General features: G+C 35.3%; 1 protein-coding gene across 6 annotated transcripts in view; it reads right to left on the minus strand.

Annotated features, from left to right (window-relative positions):
- The window catches only part of CNTN5 (contactin 5), a 609,082-nt gene that overhangs the window by 61,826 nt on the left and 526,880 nt on the right, over positions 1-20,376 (minus strand). For all 6 annotated transcript variants that reach the window (XM_071434213.1, XM_071434212.1, XM_071434206.1 and 3 more), the window contains 2 exons: positions 2,976-3,103; positions 1,855-2,030 (listed from right to left, as the gene is read on the minus strand). In XM_071434213.1, coding sequence (XP_071290314.1) covers positions 1,855-2,030; positions 2,976-3,103 — 304 coding nt within the window. The remainder of the gene's footprint in view (positions 1-1,854; positions 2,031-2,975; positions 3,104-20,376) is intronic.

The following is a 20,376-nucleotide window of genomic DNA, read 5'->3' on the forward strand; positions in this document are numbered from 1 at the left end:
TGCCATCTACTTCCTTATTAGGGGAAGCAGAAGGGGTAGGTGCAGATCTCTTCCCATTTGTGACAAGACCCAAGGCAATGGCCTGGAGTTGTGTCAGAGCCTGACAGAGCTCAAGAAGTGAGCAACACTTCTTGAACAACACTCTCAGGCACATGGTGTGACTCTTGGGGTGTCCTGTGCAGGGCCAGGAGTTGGACTCAATGATCCTTGTGTGCCCCTTCCAACCCAGCTTATTCTGTGAGTAGTACTATTTTCACTTAGTAAAGTAGCAGTAACACTAGCAGCACAGTTAGGAGAAGGTCATAAACTCAAATATTTGGTTAAATCTATCAAGTTTTGGCCAAATTTTAATCGTGTCAAGACAGTTAAATCAATCAGTAATTTTAGTGAGACTTGCATGAACATTTGTCTGAAAATAGGATGTTGTCCTTGATTGGTTTGAATAAGCCTTATTTTTATCAGTTTGAGGGTTTTCTCTTGTAGAAATGAAATTAATGAAGATTTCTTGAGTGAGATGTACAAAATCATCTTTCTTCATATGCTAAATTATATTAAATTAGCTTTATTTTGACATGAGATATGAAATTATTTTGAAAATTTCCTAGCCTGTGGATTTTTCCCATTGATTAAAAATTTCCCTTGAAGAGAGATGCTGAAATACAAGGAAAGAATCATGTAGCATGCTTTGGATTTCATTTTTTTGGGAATAACTTGAAGTTAAATTGTAATAATAAGGTTTTTTCTTGAATCAAAGAATGATCTTGAAGTTAAAGAGGAGTGAAAGTTTTCTTTCTTACATAGAGTTGTTTTGAGTGTTATATTCCTCAGATGAAGATAACTATGCTAAGAACCTTCCAACTAAAATATACCTAGGTAATGTTGTTCAATTAAAAGGTTTATTGAAGTAAACTCAAATTTTAAAAATATGAACCCCCCACCAAGAGGACATGACTTCCATAAAGAGTATGATTTCCATATAGGCAAGCAGAAGAATAAATTGATTGCAGCTGACAAGGTTTTTAATGCAAAGTTAACTTTGCTACATTGTACTCAAATGAGATATATTAAGTTTTAAAATTTCCTGACCTTTATGAACTTAATTTTTCTCTGTCAACATAGCATGGACATTTGATTTCCATTTCATTAGTCACAAGATTCAGTTAAATTACTGTAGGTTCCATTTCCAAGCTTGTTCACACTAAAAGACTTCTTTCTACTAAGAAATGTTCAAATCATTTTACGAGACAGGTTTGAAATTATTTATCATTTGATCACATGAAACTCTTTTTGACTCAAGTAGCAATATTTTAAATTGGTATGCATATTTTTATCCATATGATTCTTATTGACTTACATAGTGGTTACATGGTTAGGAAGTACCTCATGCAGGGAAGTTAGTAAATATAGTCCTTGTTATTCAAATATTAAAATATTTTCTAGGCAAGTAAAGCATTGGGAGGTGAAGGCATTTCAACAGCCATATTATCTGTGAGAGTGACATCAATGCTTATAGCAGCATCCTTTCTATATTAAAATCAGCAGAAGAATGTAAGTAGGATTTGATGAAAACTCCTTTCTGTTCCCTCACAAAGATTATCTGATACATCACTAATAATAGGATATACAAGTTGAAATTTAATATCTTCTTGAAGAGTACTACTTGGAGTAGTTCTAGTGATCTGCAGTTTGCACCTCCTCTATCTAACATTTCTTTCCAATGTTACCGAAACCATTTATCTCTTTGGGCAAAATTTGGGCAAAGTTTGGGCAAAATTTGGTAAATGGGAGACATATAAAAGCATGCAAATTTTTATCAAATCCCAGCACAGAGATGACAAATGCATGGTCACTTACTGCCTTGATGCTTTCAAAGTGTCCACCTTCTTTCTCAAAGTCAATTGGCTGCCCATTGAGTGTCCAGTAGAAGGTGACATCCATGGTGCTGTCATGAAGGGCTTTGCAGCTGAGGACGATGCTCTCTCCAACCGTTAGCTCAATCTTCTTGGGAGTCAGCTCTATTCTTGTAGGTTCTGGAAACAGAGAAGTGTTAGGAACATTTAGATGGAAATTAACCTATAGTGCCAGACCGAAATAATAGGATTGACTGATGCTGAGTCTACCCAGAGCTTACATTTGTTAGTATGAATTGCAGACAGTCAAATACTGAAAGATATTCATAATACACACTGAAGTATGACACTGGCGATCAGAAGGTACAGACAGTTTCATGGAGTCAATAAGGCAGAATCCTAAACAGCAATCTATGGGACATTTGAGATGGATTAATTAATTAATTAATTAATTAATTAATTTTATTAATTTTAAAAGTTTCAGGAAAAGCTTTTTTTTTTTTTTTTTTTTTTGAGGCTGCAGCACCTGGAATCTTGTGATTGTATGAAAATTTCAGTTTTGTCACATAAAATAATACAGGATGTTTCCTGGATTACTAAATACAGGAAGAAGCTTGAAAAATGAAGTCAAAAGGCTTGAACACCTGCAAAGAAAATCCATTAATTCAGCTGAAAACTGAAAAAGAAAAAAAGGTTCAGAAATGGATTGCTACTCAGTAGTGTTAGTATTATTATTAATCTTCTAAGTTATTACCTTTCTCTGCATTTTATATACATACAATTATTACTTTAATTTAAAGGTTTTTTCTCATGCAGAAAAAGTTAGGGGTAAGTGAGTTCCCAAAGATAAAATATGTTAAAACCAATATTGATTCCTTTACTTATAGAATTATTTATAGTTTGAGTGATTTAATATATATATTAATTCTTATGACACATCTACAATAAAACAGCTGGAGTATGCAATCTGATTCAATGTTTGACCAGATGGAGTTTAGTCCCCTTAGCTTCTTGGAAATGCTTTTTTATTCTGCCTGGAGAATGCTGCCTTATTGTTGGCTGGGGATAATATTGAAATATTTGTTAAAATAAATCATCATTACCATCAAAGCATTTTTTTCATACCTTTAACAGATAGTGATACAATGATTTCTGCAGATCCAAATACATTTACACCTTGGCATAAATACCGCCCTTCGTCAGACTTGGAAGCATTCAGGATTCGCAGACTCCCATGTGGAAAAATAGTTATCCTGGAAAGGATAAGTCCATAAATATATAAATATCTCTCCCATCCTACCAGCCAAATTCCATGATGATATCTTTCAGAGATAATAAATAGGATTAAGGACTGCTGCCTCTGTAGCAAGGGATGATGAAGATGATAACTGAATTATCTTCTGTTTCAAAAAGGTTTTAATAAATCCGTTTTACTAGTCCTTCCTTAATTCAAAATTTTCATGGAAGCATCAGTGGATTAGTATCCTTTGACACTTATTAAGAGTGAATTGTAATGAAACTTTTGTAGAACAGTAAAAAAGGTAATCCTTCATAATTTGTCTTCAAAGTTTCACCTCTATATTTTTGTCAAATCACATTTCAATATCAAGCACAGGCTATTCCATCTAGAAAAAAAATTACCTTAGAAATCAGATCTGAGAAGAATGGGAAGCAAAATTCAAAAGACAAGGAAAAAAACCCTATAATTGTATCTGGTCAAAAGAGGATTTATGGCATCACAGCACAGTGTAGCAAAGGGACTTAAATAATCTTTGCTTTTTGTAGGTGGGCTTTTTTTTTTTTACAAGTCTATTATTGCAGCTCCACTATACCTCTTGGTATGTGACCCTGCTAAAGCATATTCATGAGAAATGTTTAGCTGCTCACATTTAGGAGTTTCAAATTTTGGTTTTGCTTGCACAATATTAATCATAAAATCCATGAAGTAGTATGTAAATAAAACTCGTTTTGCTCTTCTAAAATGACAAAAACACTGAATTTATTCTATCTTGGAGGTGCAGTCTGAAAGAGCAGTAAATAATCATGGCTCTTTTTCTGACAGAGAGCTAGGAGCCTAAAAGGAATATGACAACTCTTAGATGGTATTTAATCCAAGCCCTGCTTGCAGGTGTTGTGGATCCTTTCCCAGTTTGAGTAGTGGTTACAACTCTCTCAAAGGTCTTGGGAGATGTAGGCTGGGAGCATGGACACTGGAAGCAGATTATCCTCAGCAAATGCTTTCAGGTATCCCACAGAATTGGGGGAGGACATGGGATGCTTCCTTCTCCTGTATTTGAAAACCAAGGTAAGACCTCTGTGCTGGAGAATCTAAATAAGTAGGTGGGTGGCTCTTTCCCAGGAATGGGTGGATTTTTAGGTATACCTGTCCAGAAGGGACTTTCTGGGAAATGCAGTATAGACTGACACTCCTGCTGGGAATCCTGTGTGGAGTCTATTATTGGAAATCATGGAAGGGACTGTACAATGTTGTGTTTTACTCTTGAAAAGTATTTAATCAGGAGTATGGCACTTTTGACAGGACTGGGTTGGGCTCTTCAGCAGCAAAAGCGGAAAGGAATTACATTTATGGACTGTATGTGTTAAACTTCACAGCTGTTATCTTTGATTTATACTAGAAGTGATTTACATCGGCGTAAAATTCAATAATGTGCTCAAATGAAATCATTAATACGAGACTGCATTATTCTCCTTCCTTCCTTCCTTCCTTCCTTCCTTCCTTCCTTCCTTCCTTCCTTCCTTCCTTCCTTCCTTCCTTCCAAAGAATAATATCCCCTATTTTCTAACTCTGTGAGAAATGGTGGTTTATTATCCAAGGTTCATAAACATTACAGTGGAGAAAACAGAATTTCATTCCAGTGAAAAATGTGCTTCTGTTCACTTCAGATGTGAAACCACTCACTGCTCTCAGCAGACAGCAGAAGAAAAAAATAGCTTCAAAAGTGAATGGGGCAGAGGAAGGACATGTCAACTCAAGGGTTCCCCAGTACAACCTGAGGATGCATCTCCCATTCTGCTCTAAAAAAATATACACCAGTATTTGAGTAACATTATTTGTGTAAAGGTAATTTTATAGAAAACATTATTGTATTAAGCAAATGATTCTGTATTAGAGTTTTGAAGGTTTGGATTTTTTTCTAACAAATAAGAAGTCTTGAAACTTTGTAACAGTATACAGAAGAAACACTCTGCTTTAGAAACTGACAGGGATGCAAGGTTCCTTCATTTTCTCTTGGTGTAATTTAAAATCAAAATTTCTAGCAGCATGCTCAGTTTTCAATGCTCTGATGACATCATTTGTATGGCAATAGTTTTTGCAAACAGTGGTAGTTCTCATCAGTGTACTGACAGGATCAGGAAAAAACCCAGGATATTCCTTTAATGTTTGCAAATTATAGAAGCTTATACACAGTTTAAGTCCTGATATAAAACAGTTTTGAAATTCTGACCTTGGAGGAAAAGAAATTTAAATGCATATAGAAGATTATCTAATGAATCTTATGGATATTATCAACTACATTACTCTGTAGTTAAAAGCTCCTGTTATCCATGATGGAAAGAGTAATCACTTAACCAAAGGAATTGCAAACACATTTGCTGGTGAATTATTTGGCTCAGAAATTAATATTTTCTTTAAGGTTCCTAGCAATTAAAGAAAATATTAATTTTTTTTTTTGTATGTGTTTGAGAAAAAAGCCAGAGGCCTGGTTATGATGGAAACTGAAATGCTTTATTTATGCATACAATACCTGCTGCACACAGCAGGATCATAGACTTCTCCTCCTTCCCTGCCAATATCTCTCAGTCACAGGGAGACCACTTGTGTAGCATGTCTACATATTTTAACAAAAAAAGTTGCATAGCAAAAAGTTTTTTTCACTTCATAAATAGAAGGTAAGTACAGGGAGGAAAATGGGGCTGGGGTAGAATTAAGGATTATTCAGGAAAAGAAGCAACCCTAAATGATGAACTAAACTGAGGGACAGATGATGATAGATTAACAAATAGAAAAAAGATGGTTGAGAGATCATGGTGAGAGTTTGGAAATTATTGTATTTAAGTATAAGAAAAATTATTGTAATCACATACAAGGACATGGAAGTTGTCCATAAAAGGTTTCTGAAAAAAAAATGGCACAAAACCAGTGTCTTTGTAAAAAGGAGTTTTCATCTGTCTAATAAGATGAAGAAAATGATATGAGAGTTAATGTCTCATCTCATGTCAAAAAATGTGTTGTCTTGAGATCAACTGCAACAGAGATTTTAACAGCACTTGCTAGGAAAGTGGAAGTAAGGTATAACAGCAAATGGACTTGAGATATAATTGAACATGGGTTAACTTAAGTACACTGAAAGAGATTAAACTATTATAATATTCCATAAGAAAAAATATTTTCTAGAGAAAATAAGTGCAGATTTAATCTTCCACAGGTTTCAAGAATGATTTTCATGCTGAAATTCCCATGGTTGGTTAAATACATTTAATACAAAAATTAAGGATTTTTTAGAAAGTGGTTGAAGAAAAGACTTCTTTTTTTCAGAGAGAGAAATTGTTTTTTATACTATGATATTATTTTTCAAAGTTACCAAGATACAAAAAGGCTGTTAAAATTTTGATTAAATAAATGGTTCTTTGAGACAGCAACTGAGCACCAGGTTGGTAGAAAAACAGTAGTTGTGACTCTGAACTAAGAGGCCATGCAGTAAAGGAAAATGCAACCCTAGAATATATCAGATACCAATGTGCATCTCTTTATGGAAGTATTAATACACAAAGTGCTGAGGAAATATAATTAGGCTAATTTTGATCATCAGTATTCAGAAAGATTAATTCTAATCAAGCTGACATTTGGAAAGATCAACATGATGACCAGGGAGGAAAGAAAACCTTTTGTTCTGGAGGTTGTTTGTAAAATTAAAACTGCACGTGAGATGAGTTTCTATTTTACATGTTAATTCATGGATCTTGTAAGCAGAAAGTTGAACTTCTATTAAAGGTAAAAAAATGCAGATGTCTAATTCACATTGCAGATTTCCACACTTTGGATCTCAACCTGGAATCTCACCCTCAAATCTTAATTTAGTTCCCCAGATATAAGTACATTTCATGATCTGGCACAATTTCTGGGACAAAATCCCACCTGCTGCAAGACATGGAAATTTATTTCCTCATTGTCCCCACTTGCTGTGATCTTGTTTCTGAAATGAAGCTGTCTGAGCACCTGAACTTCAGTTGATACCAAATTAGAAGGGATGCTTGAGGAGTCAATTGCTTTTCAGATAAAAATGGGAATCCATCTGTGGAATGGAACTAGAACTATTCCAAAGAGAAACCTGGGACAGTGGACAGTGTGGATAATATCAACTTTTTGCTTCTCCTATTGATCCATGCTACCTGCTCATGCAGAAATAGCCATTAGACACCTGCACTGGGCTGAGACACATGACAGAAGACCTGTGAGAGGATGTAAGTTCTTAAAGCACAGACACAGAAATCAATTAGCCACAAGCTTCACTGCCAATGAAGCTGAAACCCCCCAACAAATTAATAATTAAAAGACCTAAATTGAAATTGAATGTGATTTTAAAGTCTGTCTTATATATCTGCATATTATAATTTTCCACTCTGATTGTATCAGAAGTAGTGCAGCTGTTGGATGCCCAGCTTGCCAAGAACATCAGCAAATTTGGACATACATATTAGTAGCATTTCTATAACGTCAGTTTTGCTAATGACTGCATAATCTGCTAAACTAGTTTGAGAACTGCTACAAAGCCATAGAAATATGAATGAGAGTGTAAATTTTCCTCTCTAAGGCTTCAGAATTGGACTAAGATTAACATTGGAAAATTCTCAGCAACTATACTTTTCAAAAAATATTTTCAAATTATTATTTTAACTGTAAAAATATTGCAGTCTATTCAAAGTTTATACTTTTCAGTAACACTTTAGATTGAAAACACACTCAGTACATTTGTTTAAACAAAAATGCATTAGCTCACTCAGATCAGGAATTTTGTCAATTTTTTTCTCCTTTCAGCAATGAAGTATGCATCAGGAAGAATAAATTTTTGATAAAGAATGTGTTGCTATATCTGGAAGGATGAAATTCAACACCGTTTGCATATGGGATGTTGACATGAATAGAAAGGTGTTCTCTGAGGCCAAGTGTTTACGAAGAAGCTGATGGATGGAAATCAGACTCATAAGAAATGCTGGATCTTTTCTTATGGATGGTGTTTGGGCATCCTTTATTTGGCAGTCTGAAATGCCTTCTCTTAATCTTCTGACTGACAGGAGGTAAGGAACATGCTGATGGAAGTGAACAGAGTGTAAGGTCCCCACAAATGTAAATGGCAAAGCTCATCTTCCTGTGGGTTTCACATGATTTAAAGAATGGGAGTAGGATATGATATGTAAGAGTTGCTTTTATGGGAAGTTTTGCATTTTTTTACAGTATTTTGATTAAAAGTTAGCAATTTTTTTCCTTCCTGCTGCTCTATTTACAGAAAACTTCTGAGAGTTTTGACTGTAAACTGCAGTCTTATGTTGAGGGGAAGGAGTAAGACATGGGAAATACAGACATCATTTTTTTAATATAAAAAAAGGAGATCTATTCTGCCTGCCATATAATTTTTCCTTTGATTGATTCTTTAGTATAAATGAAATGTATTAGTAGTGCAGATACTTTTACTGTTTCCCTGTCTTAATAAAACAATATTAGTTCATTAACATCTGGTATAACCTATCACAGAAATTCTCAGATACTATTTACAGCTAGTACAGGACATACTATTTTATGTTGAAAACTGATGCTGGAAATTTTCAGCCTTCTTTATCACCAGGGACAGTTTTACCTTGACCCACTGGGGCCAGGATGTGCATTTGTTCTCTGTATCACGTTAGATCAATGAGCAGAGATTTCCATCAAGATTAAGATAATGAGAAATGGAAACTCTAATTTTCATTCTCTTGCATCATTCATAGCAGATTCTCACAAGCAGATGTCTTGATGCTGTGGTAGAAATTGTTTCTGGATGCTGAAGCAGTTGAGGCAGCAAACATTAGAATTGCTACACAGCAATTCGGGATTTAACTAAGCACTTCTTACACAGTGCTTCAGACAGGGACACAGTGTCTGGATCTTAATAGAAATTAATGTCAGGCAGCTTATACTTGGAGCTCTATATTCTTTAAATAACAATTACAGAGTAAGAAAAAATGGAAGTCAGATATGTGGCCGTTTTTGGTGGGGAGGAAGAGTTAGCAATGGTAGCTTGGTTAGGCTGTAGATACTATTATCTTTCTCTGTTTTCAACTAGTTCTTTTGGCTTTCAAACCAAAGAAAATTTTTTTACACATTAGAGATATAACCACAGCAATAAAGGAAGCATAACTTTTAGTTAAAACCTTTACAAACTTTAACACCTAGTAACTGGAATTAAAAAGAAAGTTATTGGTGGTCAGAAAATCATCCCCTGAATTTTTCATTTGGATCTAAAATCAGGAGTATGAAATTGGTTTGTCTGAATGTTGGAAATAAGAATTTTAAAGATGCAAATGGAGAGAAGCTGCACTGACTCATTTAGCCTGTGGCCCCTCACAGTGTTTTGATCTGAACAATCTGTCATTTGACATTAGTTTGGATTTGGGATCTGTCAGTTTCCTTTAATGTAGACTACAAAGAATCAGAACAAGTATTTGTAAATAGTTGAAACCTTTATTTCTCCCTGAATGGCTTTGGGCTATCTCATTCCCCTTTGCTTTCTCTTGCTCCTTCATAATAGATCCACAACGTCTAATGGTCCCAGAAAAGGGATGTGAGTCATTGCTATAGTAAAGCCACTTAGATAAGCAAAAGACAATCTACTTTATATTAATTTTGTAATAATATCACCCTAGATAGAGCAATTTTTATTTTAATATTCTTGACTCAGTTAGGAAAAAACCCCTATATTTGGCATAGTCCCTTGGCAAAGCATGAAATTATTTGGATTTTCTTCACGCTATGTTTTCAAACATTTATAATGGTGCAATTCCTGTGTGTGATATCTTAGGTCATTGGAATATGCTAAACCTTATTATTAATGTCCCACAAACTACTTCCAGCTCTATTTAAGCTAATATATGCAAACTGTCTTAGGGCAGTTTCTTTCAAAGTGCCATAGCCAGGCCTCTCATTTGTCCTTGCTGTTTGCTGCACAGGAACATTTGTGCAAGAAAATACATAGCTCTCCCTGGTGCAAATGTTGTCCATGTATGTAAATATAATTTCATGTGGATGGCACTGAAGTTATTTTTTGCTAAGAAATGTAGCTTCTGTTCTAAGCATGGGGAATAAATATGGTCTCTGCAGTGTTTCTGTGCAGTAAAGTCTGGAAAACACTGATATGTCAGAATCAGAAGGGTCTTTGGGAGTGCTCTTTTCTTTGTATGAATCAGCTGGTCATTATTATTTTAAATCATGCTTTGCATTAATGAATTTATTCAAACCAAAACTTAAGCACATAGTTTGCTTTAAAGACTCTATTAACAGCACCAATGCCAAGGATGATAGAAAGGTGCTAAAATTGAATTTCTAAGGCAATTTACAAGATAACTGAGGCAATAAGCTGAAATAGACACTAACTGTAAAGGTAACAGAAATTCAGATCAGTAATCTATTAGCTAGAGAAATTATACACCAAGCAAATATTTCAATTATTCTACATTTTTACTGGTATGTTCAAGGAAGTGTTGGTACATATTGAAAATTTAATATCCCTTCCTAATTGGTACTTTGTTGTGCTGCTCAAATATTTTACCCTCAAATGTGTTTCATCTTGTGCAAAGAAAGAGCTGGGAATATTACTCAGAAGACATACGAGGATAAGTGTTCTAGAAACACTTGTTCAAGAAATTGTTAGGAAAGGCCATTTAAGGTCTTTTCTGCCCTGCATTGAAGTCCAAGACTTCCTTTACAAGCTCTTATAAAATACAATTGGTTTAAAAAAATTTATCTCTAAACATGCTGAAAATACTATAAAATTATTAAAATGTTCTTTCATACTTTTAAAATCCATATCATACTTTTGACCCATTTAAATTTTATGTATATATTTTAATATTTAAATATTTTAAATAATTAAATGTGTTCCTCTTTTTTTGCACACTGTTTCAATGTCAGAAATTTTCTCCTGCTGCAAAAAGGTTCCTTCTTTTCAGGAAAAGCTTTATCACAATAATTTTCTCCATGTTTCTAAGTGAGAGCAATGAATTATTAACTTACTCTCTTTTACTCAGAAGCTTAAGAAATAATAACTTCTTCAAGAACTGCATGATCGCTCCAGGAAAAGAAAAATACACAGGAAACTTTAGTTAGTCTAAGATATGTCTGTGTTTCACTTGTTAGTTAGAAAAGTAACATTAATACTCAAAGGCAGACCTTATATGCAAGAGGTAAAATTCAAATAGACCAGGTGCTCAAGGAAGCAGATCTTCAGCCAGTGTAAAATAAGATAATTTAATTCAACTACATGGTTCTATTATGGATCATACTAGATAAAAACACATCTCAAAACAGCCAAACTATGCTATGCTTGAAGAGTTAACATTAGCTTCAGCAATATAATATGAAGAGCAGAAACTTAAATTTCACTCAAATTATATTCTTGTAAATTGAAGACTGCTAATTAGATGCTTACATGGGAAGTGTTTGTTTGCTCATCATATGAAAGTCATCTAGCAGTCATCTAGCTAAAGCACTATTGTTGTAAGCTGTGTAATGATGTCCAGCCAGATGGAACCTGCTTTCCAGTGTTGATTCTACAGCACTACTAGAATATTAACTGCAAGTGATGCTTTTATGTAACACAGCAATGAAATTGAATATTTCCCACCTCTCTGAAAAATTCTTTTCTTAGATATAATGTTACTGCTTTCATGTGAATAGAAGAACTGGATAGAAGAGAATAAATGATTGTTCTGTATTAAAACCTTGCTATCAAGAAAAATAAAGACAAACAGTTGTTGTCCCCCACCCCCTCCCCCCCAAAAAAACCCCAACAGATCATTGCAGTTTGTAGTTAATTAATATGCATTGTTTAAGATCCCCTCACTGATGGAGGTGTTTTCTACTTGGTAGAGCTCTCTCGCTGGCATTCAAAGACAGTCAGTATTGAAATGCCACTGGGAGCTGAATGCCCTAATCCCAAGCAAGGAGGTAAAGGACCAGCAGTCAAACTGATGGCTGGATGCTTGAGAAGGAAGCTGACTGGTGAGAATCAAATCAGCAAGAGGGTTGTCAATCCTTGTGAAATAGCCAGCATGGAGGTTTGAAAAGGATAAGAACTTTCTGTGTCCCATTCATATAATGCATCAAAACACACCAAAGAAAGCATATTCTTTCCCAACATTTTCAGAAATAGACAGGATAATGAGATTTATATGGTCATGGTATGGGAGGGCTGAGATAGCTTTAATGGTCTGCTGATAAATGCTATTAATGTAGCATTCTGTTAATTTGTTACTTTTGAATGAATTTTGCAAAATTGTGGTTTCAACCATCTCATATGTCTAATTTCAGTTGTAGTACAAAGACAGGACAGATGAATGTGGCAATGTCTGCCTTATCCTCACATCAAACTGACTCCATTGTCAACTGGAGAAGCTCCAATTATATTTCTATCATATGGTAGGTACTGCTGGACTCTGGAAGATGAAGACTGATTGCTTTCACCATTACGCTGCCTCTGGAAAATTGTGCAAAGTCTGCCCTTACTGCATGTTGGTCCAGGTAGAAACTCTTTGGAGAGGAGATTCCATTAGCATGATGTATGTTGTACTTGGATCAATAGCTACAAGTTCTTCACTAGTTGTTTAGAGATGTCAATATAAGATTCAGCGCTCCACAGAAATGCTGGCCTTCCAACCATTGCTGTTGTGAAATAGCCTCTATTTTCTCCCTATCTAATAACCATAAGGTCTCAGTTAGACTACCAATGAGTTTGACACACTGTTTTCATGAAAGATACACAATCTAGAGGGGACACAGTCAAATAATTTTTCAGTACAAAATCAACTTCTGAAAATGGGAAAAGAATAATTTGAACATAGATTACCTCCTAAAATACATTTGCTGAGATGTTTAGATAATTTTGAGCATTTATATGCTTGGTAGATTGTAGACAATAAAAATGGCATGCATTGGTATAGCAATAATGGGATAGAATAGAATAATTGGTCCTGCTTTGCAGTAAGATTTCCCTGCTGGCTCTCTGGTTATTCATATCAGAGATTAACATGCTGTGTACAATAAGGAGCAGTCATTACTTGTTTGCTTAGTTCTGTCATATTTCTGAGTTTACCCTTGGAAATTCCAGCACTTCTTTTTTCTATCTTCACTGACAATTAGATCTAATGTGAAAGATCTCAATAATCTCTTGCTACATCCAGAAAGAAAGCAAAGGATAGAGACAAAAAGCTATCTCATGGCTCCATTACTCCATACTACTTCACACCTTTAGACAGGAGCTTTTCAGTGGAGAAATCTAGGGGATAGAACAGACTTCACAAAAAAACGTGGAGTGAAAGCACACCTGATAAACAACCTTCCATCCATCTCTAGTTCCATAATGTATCTCTAACCTATTTCTGTGATACATCTCTGGATTTCTACATAATTTACACTCACTTCCTCACTGCATCCTTGATAAGGGGTGTGCTCAAAAGGCCATACCTCTACCAACAACACCTTGTTGTTTATTAAGATATTGGTGCAAGAATAGGTTTCAGAAACCTTGATTATAAATAGCAATGCAGAGCAAAGGCCATGCTGTTTCTGCAGCACATACAAAATTACCAGAGGAAAATTTGTTCTGGAAGACAGCTTTGCTGGAATTCTACCTTTCCTCCTAATAATGGACATTTCTCTCTAATTAGTTTTCTGTTTTAATAGTAAACCCATAGGTTAATGATCCTACTTAGAAGGTCATACAGTGTTTAAACCTTTATGAGAAGTAAAAAAATATATCTAATTAAGCTGTAAATCTGACAGATCTACATTAATTTTCTTACATTTTGTGAAAGAACAAATCTGACCTGTGGATCTAGACATCTTGCAGGAAGGAGAGACAATCAGTTCAGCAGAGAGACAGTTTAAAAGCATTGGCTCAGCACAAAAATACTTCCAGACTGTAGGAGTGGTAAATGGGATTTTGACTAAAATGAACTAGGATCTTATTGACTCCACTTTTTAGGTCAGATGAGTTCATTTTGCATTCTGTGGGGAAACGGGTACCATGGCTGGAAAACTAGGTAAAACAAGATTTATTTTATTCTCATGTCACAAGGTGAAATACAGTCTATTAACTGGAAAAGGCAGTTAAAAAGACACATGTTCCCTCCAGAGAACCACATTGCCACTAAGGGTGAAAAGGGTACAAAGTTCTTACTGACAAACAATTTATTGATTAGAGTTATTTGAACCTTAGAAGCTTTAGTTTACTCTGGAATATCTTGCACTTCAGCCACAACTCAAAAATTTTGATTACAGGTTGAAATAACAGTTCAGTAGGATGTGCTTCTGTTTAAAACTTCAGTTTAAAACTGTATCTCTCTACAGCTGTATTGCTGTGCATGGAAGATAACAGATGGAATACCTGCAGTGATATAAGTTATGTGCAATAAAACACGTGACAAAAATAATGGAACAAGAAAAAAAAGTCAGTGACTCTATCTGTGCTAGTCCACCAGGCTGCTGCCAAAGATGGTTCTTGTTTTAGAACCAGGTGTCCCATCATGCACAGTGAGAAGGTCATAGACTTCTTTGGGGGAAACACTCTATGTGAAAAAAAAAAAGGGCGTCCTCAGGCCAAGTCTGTTTTGCTTTATGTACAAACTACCCACACACAACCTCTACATCCTGTCTGTTAGTGCATTTATTTCTTGTGCATGGATGGAAATTTGTGGTGGTAACAGGCCCCACAGAGAGGACTAGGGAGCCAGCAAGAATCAATGAAAATGCTTAGAGAGAAGATGCAAATGCTAATTTTGTGGTGTTGAATGCCTACATCAATTGAAGGATTTGAATGACTCTTGGATTTCTCTTGCTTCTGCCAGCCACAGGTTCTCTGATGGATGAGACTTAATGGCCCCCAATATTTATTTATCATGGTAAGTTTGGGTACACATCATTACATCCCACTGGTCAGACCACATACTCCCACATGATACAGGTTATCAGTTATGGGTTGCTAATGTCAAGATATAAGTTGTCATGGTTGCAATGCCTACCATATTGGAGAGGATCTCCTATTGATCCATATTGGTCTAGAGCCAGAAGTAAATTTTTGTGTGGCATTAGCTATGTCACACCTACAGACTGGTGACATGGTAGCTGTGCAATCATTCTAATGCTAAAATCTGGCGCTTGTTTCCTGTTTGAGAAGGTCAAAGCAGCATTAGAGCATGGCACACATGGCACACAACTCCAAGCTTACTGTCTTCACACCAACAGTCTCAATAAATAGGCATCTTCTCTCATCAACATGGAGACAAGAACATGATACTTCTTTAGTGACATAATTTCCTTGTTTGCCTAAATTCTACTTGCCTTCTAAAACTTACTTGCTTCTCATTCTTTCTTCCCTAACTCTTCTTTTCTGCACAAAATGGTATGTTATGGTATTCTTAAGATGCTGCCACATCTCACTTCTTCCCTAACCTTACCTTATGAAGTGCATTATTGATGACGTTGGCATAGAGCTGGGCACACAGAAAGTAGGATGAAAAAGTTACTGACTCACTGGGGATAACCTGCTGCCAGATATGCAGTTGTGTCCTGTAATTAAACAGCTAGACTAATCAGAAAACACTCCCTACTTTATAATTTTATAAAGTTTACTGTAGCAAGCTCCCTTCTCAGGATGACAGGGAGGAGTACTGAATCAACAGAGACCTCACTGCCTACTCTATATTCACATCTCACTTTTGCACACAGAATTATTTTCCAGAAATTAAAAAGAATTTTAATCTATTTTTAATAACTTTACTTGTGTACTCTGAATCTATTAGACCAGGTAACTACTTGCCAGGGACCTGGCAAGGGTAAGCTAAGTATCTAAAGGCAGTAGTGTGAATGTGTCCTTAGAGCAGGTACTGACAGATGGCACAAGTTTTGCCCATCATTTTGCAGTTCACTGTGTTGGTATCTCTCTTTCCCTGTCTTCAGAGGTCTGGGAAAAGACACAGTCAGGGATCAGAGGCAATGAAAAGAAAGATATTTTTCCTAGGGATGCAGAGAGGTCTGCATACAGGTTTATTGAAACCTGATGAAAGATTGCTGAACTAAGAGCCAACCTGAAGGGAAGGATGAGTCTTCCAAGGGCACAGTGAATGAGGATAACCTGTTTATAGTTTCACCTCTCTGCTGCCAAGTTTTCTCCATTTAAAAAATGACCCTTGATTTTGCTTCATTTCTAAGAAAACATAGCTCCTGTGGTTCAAAGATTTTTGGTGATTTAAGCATGCTCACTTTGATGAAAATTGCAGTAAAATCCTCAGAACTCAGTTTGACTCATGCTCCTATCACACTTGAATTCCTGCTGAACTGAGATTACGCTTATAACCTCATCCATAATTTTTTTCCCTTATTTTTGAGTGTTTGAACTCAGACCCTTTGCACTGCTCTTCACGTAGTTGCTTGGATATGATTATAGGATTGTTTATGGATTTTGCAAAAGTAGTATGTAAAGAGCAATTGGCCTTTTAAATCAAGATTTCACAGCTTCTTCCATGAATAGTCAGCAAAAACAAATTGCTTTTTTATAAAAAAAAAAATTATTTATTGTTTTTATTGAGAGTGGAAACCTAAGCTGCCATTTAGCAGTGGAGCTGTGGAAGGGAACACAGTGAGGTGGCGTCTTTGCTACAAGGATCAGACAAAAACATCCCTTTGAGAGTGGGCTATAGTTCAAAAACTTCAAAAGTAGGGTGAGTATTGACCTTGATAAGGCTTAGTGATACACAGAAATATATGTATATTCATGGTGCTGTTTGACAGGTTCCAGGCTCATAGATCGACTTTTATTTATGGACATTTATAAAGCACTCCAACTTATGGGTTTATCTTTACTGTGGAAACACTTTGATCTATGTCTTCAAATATAGAATCTAAGGAGATTCATATTCAAATACAGACTGATAGTATGAATTGTGAAATATCTGAGCTAAATGAAATTAGCTCAATTAGTATATGTTTATAATGCAGTAACATTACCTTTATGAGTCCTGTACCACCAATTTTCCACTTGGAACATGTTCCAATCCTTAAACTTAGAGGAAAGGTGGGAACACATTTTTAATGGGCCCTGTAGTGATAGGACAATGTGCAATGACTTTAAATAAAAAGAGGGGAAGACGGGAGGTTAGAACTGTATATAAGGAAGAAATTTTTCATGATGAGGGTGGTGAACGACTGGAAAAGGCTGCTCAGAGAGTTGGTAGATAACCAGTCCCTGGAAACATTCAAGGTCAGGTTTGATGGAGCCCTGGGCAGCCTGATTTAGCTGAAGGTGTACCTGCTCATTGCAAAGGACACTAGGGGGTCAATTTTGATCTGATCTCTTCTATGATTCTATGGAAATAGGAAAATAGTAGGTGGAAAAGAAGAAAATAGTCTTAAAATAAATGACAATGTAAAGGGTTTTGCCTCATATGAAAGAAGATGCAATGAATGCATAACCAGTGCTCAGCAATTTGAGTTTAGCTGCTCCTGTGATCCAAGAAGGGAAGACACATTCTACACTTGTAGTCTGTATTGGAACAAATGAACAGCCTAATTCTTCAGCTGCTCAGCAATGACATGAGCAGCAGATAAATCAGCTGGCTAATCAGTTGGTCCTACTGCCAAACATGAAATAAGTATGGATTTGCAGTAATTATCATTGCAAAGAGGTCATTAGTGATCACTATACCTGTGTGAAGAGTTTGAGATCTCTGAGTCTTTTATGAACCATGGTCCATTGACTGCTCTTTCACAGACTACTCTTTCTACCTAATTGTGATTTGTATCTAAAAGCTTTTCTTGGTCACTATGGAATTAAATGTATTTATACTTTGTTTCTCCACATTTGGTATTTATTTAATGAACAAAGTAATGACTGTCTACAATACTAAGAATGTCTTACCTTAGGCTTCATGGTTAAGCAAAGGAAATTATTAAGAGGGTTATTATTCTTATCCCTGCACACACAGTGAAGGTACAAGAAAACTTTGTTATTACTTTCTAACCAATTTCCTGCAAGGACCAAGCACTTTCCTGGGTTTCACCTAGGAAGGACAGCAGATATGAGAAGAATGGTGAGGGACAAATTGGGATGAAGAAAATGTTGGACATTCTTTTGCTGCCTGTGCACCCTTAGAATGAATTCTAGCTCTTTCCTGAACTCCTCTAGAATATGGATATTCTGATTCAAAAGTTACAATTAGTAAAGAAGGCAAGGTAGTGTAAAATAATCAAAGAATAAAACACTACACACTGAAGCCCTTAGGCAATGCTGCCATAAAAAAAAAATAAAACAAAAACCAAAGGGTGAGATGAAAGATTTTTGTTCACAGTGACTATAAAGAAACATTATAGCTGCAAGCTAATATCATGTCTTCTACAGCTATTTTCATCTCAAAATGAGAATGTTTATGTTGTTGATATTATACATAATTTTAACCTCAAAGCTCTAAGTTCACCACAAAGCAAGGGGCTTTGGGATAAGATATAGGTTTAATCCCATCAGATACTTTTCTGATCTGGTTTCACATCTGAGTGTTTGAAGATATAGGGTTTGAGATCTTGCTTAAGCTCAGCTATGCTTTAATTCTTACAGCTGCATTATCATGCAAGTTTTTTATTTTCTCTTTTTTTTTCCCCTAGTTTGTCTTTGATCCAATTATAATTGTTCATTTAAAGATAAAATTTTGTAGTTCTAAGAATACTTGCAGAAGGCAAGTAGTCTTTCCTGTACCACAAAAATGACAAAACCTTCCCTTCTGTTTTGCTTTTGCTTTCGTATAGAAATTTAACCGGGTTGTAGGCAGCACATAAGCCTAACAAACCCTTAGAGACATTTGTGTCCAAGTTCAACTTCTGGGAATAGGAACATTCTGAAATAAATTTTTGGCTGATGTTTGGCCTGAATTTCAAACTCAATCAGAATTCAGTAGTCCACTAGTTACTTGTTTATAATCAAGAGAAAAATGTAGACCATCAAGAAATTTTTGGATGCAACACAGGTTTTGAACCACATTCTTAGCTGTGATGGTACAAATGTGTGTTTGAAGCACAAATTATACTGGTTTCCTACCCATATGTGTGAAAATATGTATGATGGAAAAATGGAAAATATTTTAGTACCAGATAATTAATGTTTAGAGGATATTCAAGTATTCTAGGGATACTATTCTGATATCTAACTCCATAGAATTAGCCATGGTTGTGGAAGGTGCAAATTTACTGCAGGATGTTATTTTTCTTTGTCCCAGATTTCTGGAATTCCTTGAGCTTTGAACAAAAAATAACACATTTTAAAAGGAATATTTTGAAAAATATTTTTAGTTTTCAACATTCTGCATCACTAGTCATATAAAAAGTGTGAAATATTTCCAGTTTGGCCACTAAGTTGAAATCGTTTCTATGAGATGGAATGAAAGAAAAGAATAAAATTTAAGATCAAAGACAGGGACTTCAAAAATTAATTTCATAGGTTTTTGTCTAACTAAGCTTTATAGCAAGTACAAAAACTGACTTCCAAAGAAATAGCGCCAAGCCTTACTTCCTCCTCTTTGTAACTCATTTTATACAACAATATTCTTATGTATGGAAATTTGTTTAAATAAATCATTGGTGCTTGAACAGAAACCCTGAATTGTTACTGGAGGAATATTTTCATGTGCAAAATGTTGCCTGTTGGGAAAAAGTTACCATCTTTATCAGAAAATATTAAATAAAAGAAATTTAAAATGTTTCCATTTAAATTAGGCCTGTGTTAGTTGAGATTTACAGATTAAGGCTTGATTCATTTAAGGCAATATGCCTCTTTCTAATTAATTACAGAATTACCATTTTCATCTTTGTGAATGCCAAATGAATTAATCACCATGTTTATACAACTAATGTCTTGGCAATTAAATAATGACTTGTGTTTCATTGTATGGAGCTACACTAGTTCTTAGTCTTCATGTTGGGACACTAGCCATAAGATTTAATTTCATTTGATCTAATTAATAAGAAACTGTTAAAATTAAACCCACAAATGCAGAAATTCAATTTAAAGGTTCATACGCCTGATCAAAGAAACAAAGACGTAGACAAATGCACTGGAAAACATCTGCTTAAAATGGAAACAGGGCTGATTGTTAAAAATATCTTGCAAAGCAGAGGCATATTTAATTAGCATTTGCTATATTCAGCTCTGAAACTTATGGAAAAATTGTGTATATCCTAATTCTAAGTATGTCTGGATCTTACTTTCCCATT

Source organism: Agelaius tricolor, unplaced genomic scaffold (assembly GCF_023055355.1).
Source record: "Agelaius tricolor isolate 1412-34295 unplaced genomic scaffold, bAgeTri1.0.p SCAF_9, whole genome shotgun sequence".
Lineage (NCBI taxonomy): Eukaryota > Metazoa > Chordata > Aves > Passeriformes > Icteridae > Agelaius > Agelaius tricolor.